Below are 1,839 nucleotides of genomic sequence, written 5' to 3'. Positions count from 1 at the left end.
CGATTACACACGCCCCCCGACTTCCTTCCCTTCTGCCAACCTGGCGTCTCGTCAACACGCCTATACCGTAGCTTGGCGCCACGTCATCATTTCCGACTACCAGGGCGGTACAATAAGCAATGGCAGCAGCAAGAACTGAGCAAGAATGCATCCTGATTGATCTGGCTGCATCGCAAGCAAGGAACGAAGAGTTACACCGAACCAATGAGGAGTTACAATGTGAGTTGCGGAATCAGGCAGGGGATCGAGAGGTGGAGGAGCAAGAGGGTGCTACGCATCCTAGAGAATTCCTCATGCCTTTCTCGTAGGCGATTATTGATGTTGTGATACCAGCAACGTTCGTGGGACCGAAAGCCACGTTCACTAGGATGGAGGATCCAGAGGCTCATCTCACTGAAACCACACCACACCTCAGTCCACCACCAGAGAGACACCCTTCAGCTTGGTGTACAGGTCAGACGCAATGATTCTGGTAGAGATTCAGAAGAGCTCGCCACGTTTTCAAAGTTTCGTGGCTGAGGAGTCTAACGAGGAGAGAAAGGTGAACCTGGATCTGCTAGATGAGGTCAAGGAGGAGGCGAGGATTAAAGCTGAAGCATTGAAGAGAAGGGTGGAGAACAAGCACAGTTCCAAGTTAAGGCCTAGGCAATTCCAGATCGTCGACCTGGTAATGCGAAAGGCTCACCCATATCAGTTGGAGAACAAGCTGTCCCCCAAGTGGACTGGTCCTTTTAGGGTGACGGAGGTCCTCGGCAACGGGGCGTACAAGCTTGAGACTCTAGAAGGAGGCGTAATTCCTCGTACATGGAATGCGGCCAATCTCAAGTTTTATTTCAGTTGAACTCTAGCATTGTACAAAGTTTAAAGGGACGCTCTTTTTCCCTTTTTAAGGGTTTTTTAATGAGATCACCCAATAAAGTTACGATTAAAGTATACATATTCTCGAATTTTTGTACAATGCAGGGACAAACCTATTGCCTTGGTGTTTAGACACCTCGAGAGGGAGTGACAACTTCCTTTAGGACGCTTCCCCCTCGAGCGTGGGCGCCAAGCGCGAACAACAAGGTTCAGTCAGGAACGAACCTGTCGTCGTGGTGTTTAGACACCTTGAGAGGGAGTGACAACTTCCTTTAGAACGCCTCCCCCTCGAGCGTGGGCGCCAAGTACGAACAACAAGGTTCAGTCAGGGGCAAACCTGTCACCTTGGTATTTAGACACCTTGAGAGGGAATGGCAGCTTCCTTTAGGACGCCTCCCCCTCGAGTGTGGGCGCCAAGTGCGAACAACAAGGTTCAACCAAGCGAGGTCCTCCTTTGCCCGTGAGCAAAGATGAGGCTGGATGAACGCCTTGAGGCTAGAAACCTTAAAGAGAGTGGCAGTTCCCGCGTAGGATGCCTCCTCTCAAGTGTCGACGCCAAGGCTAAGCGAAAGGATTCCCAGTTAAGTCCTCTATTGTCTTAGGGGCAAAGACGAGGCCAGTTAGCATATCTCCCTCGACCACAAAGGCAGGGGTGAGGATTAGTAGTGAAGTTTAGGGTTTAGGGTTTAAGGTTTTTTAAGGCCATCGTATGTCAAGGTTGTTAGCATCAAAGCGTTGTTAGCAAGTTAACAGTTAAAAGCAGAATGGCTAGCAAGCAACACAACAAGGCATGTAAGGAAGAGCAAATTGTATTAAATTACAAAGGTTTTGGAAGACATAGTCTTAATGTCAAAGTTACAAGCTCCTTAAGGGCGTCTGGACACGATCTGCCCATCCACGACGTGGTTCGACGTCGCAAAGGGGGAGACATCCATCTCAGGATGCTTGCAAGAAACCTGAGCTAGGGCGTCCTCAAATCCC

General features: G+C 49.7%; 1 protein-coding gene across 1 annotated transcript; it reads left to right on the top strand.

The window, feature by feature from the left end:
* Positions 1-463: 463 nt before the first annotated feature.
* On the top strand, positions 464-841 carry LOC137838565 (uncharacterized). The gene has a single exon (XM_068647813.1). It carries the CDS (start codon positions 464-466, stop codon positions 839-841), a length of 378 nt encoding a protein of 125 aa, XP_068503914.1.
* The last annotated feature ends 998 nt before the right edge of the window (positions 842-1,839 follow it).

This window comes from Phaseolus vulgaris, chromosome 11 (assembly GCF_000499845.2).
Source record: "Phaseolus vulgaris cultivar G19833 chromosome 11, P. vulgaris v2.0, whole genome shotgun sequence".
Taxonomy (NCBI): Eukaryota; Viridiplantae; Streptophyta; class Magnoliopsida; order Fabales; family Fabaceae; genus Phaseolus; species Phaseolus vulgaris.
Note: the sequence above shows the minus strand (reverse complement) of the source record. Positions and strands in the feature narration are given on the sequence as shown.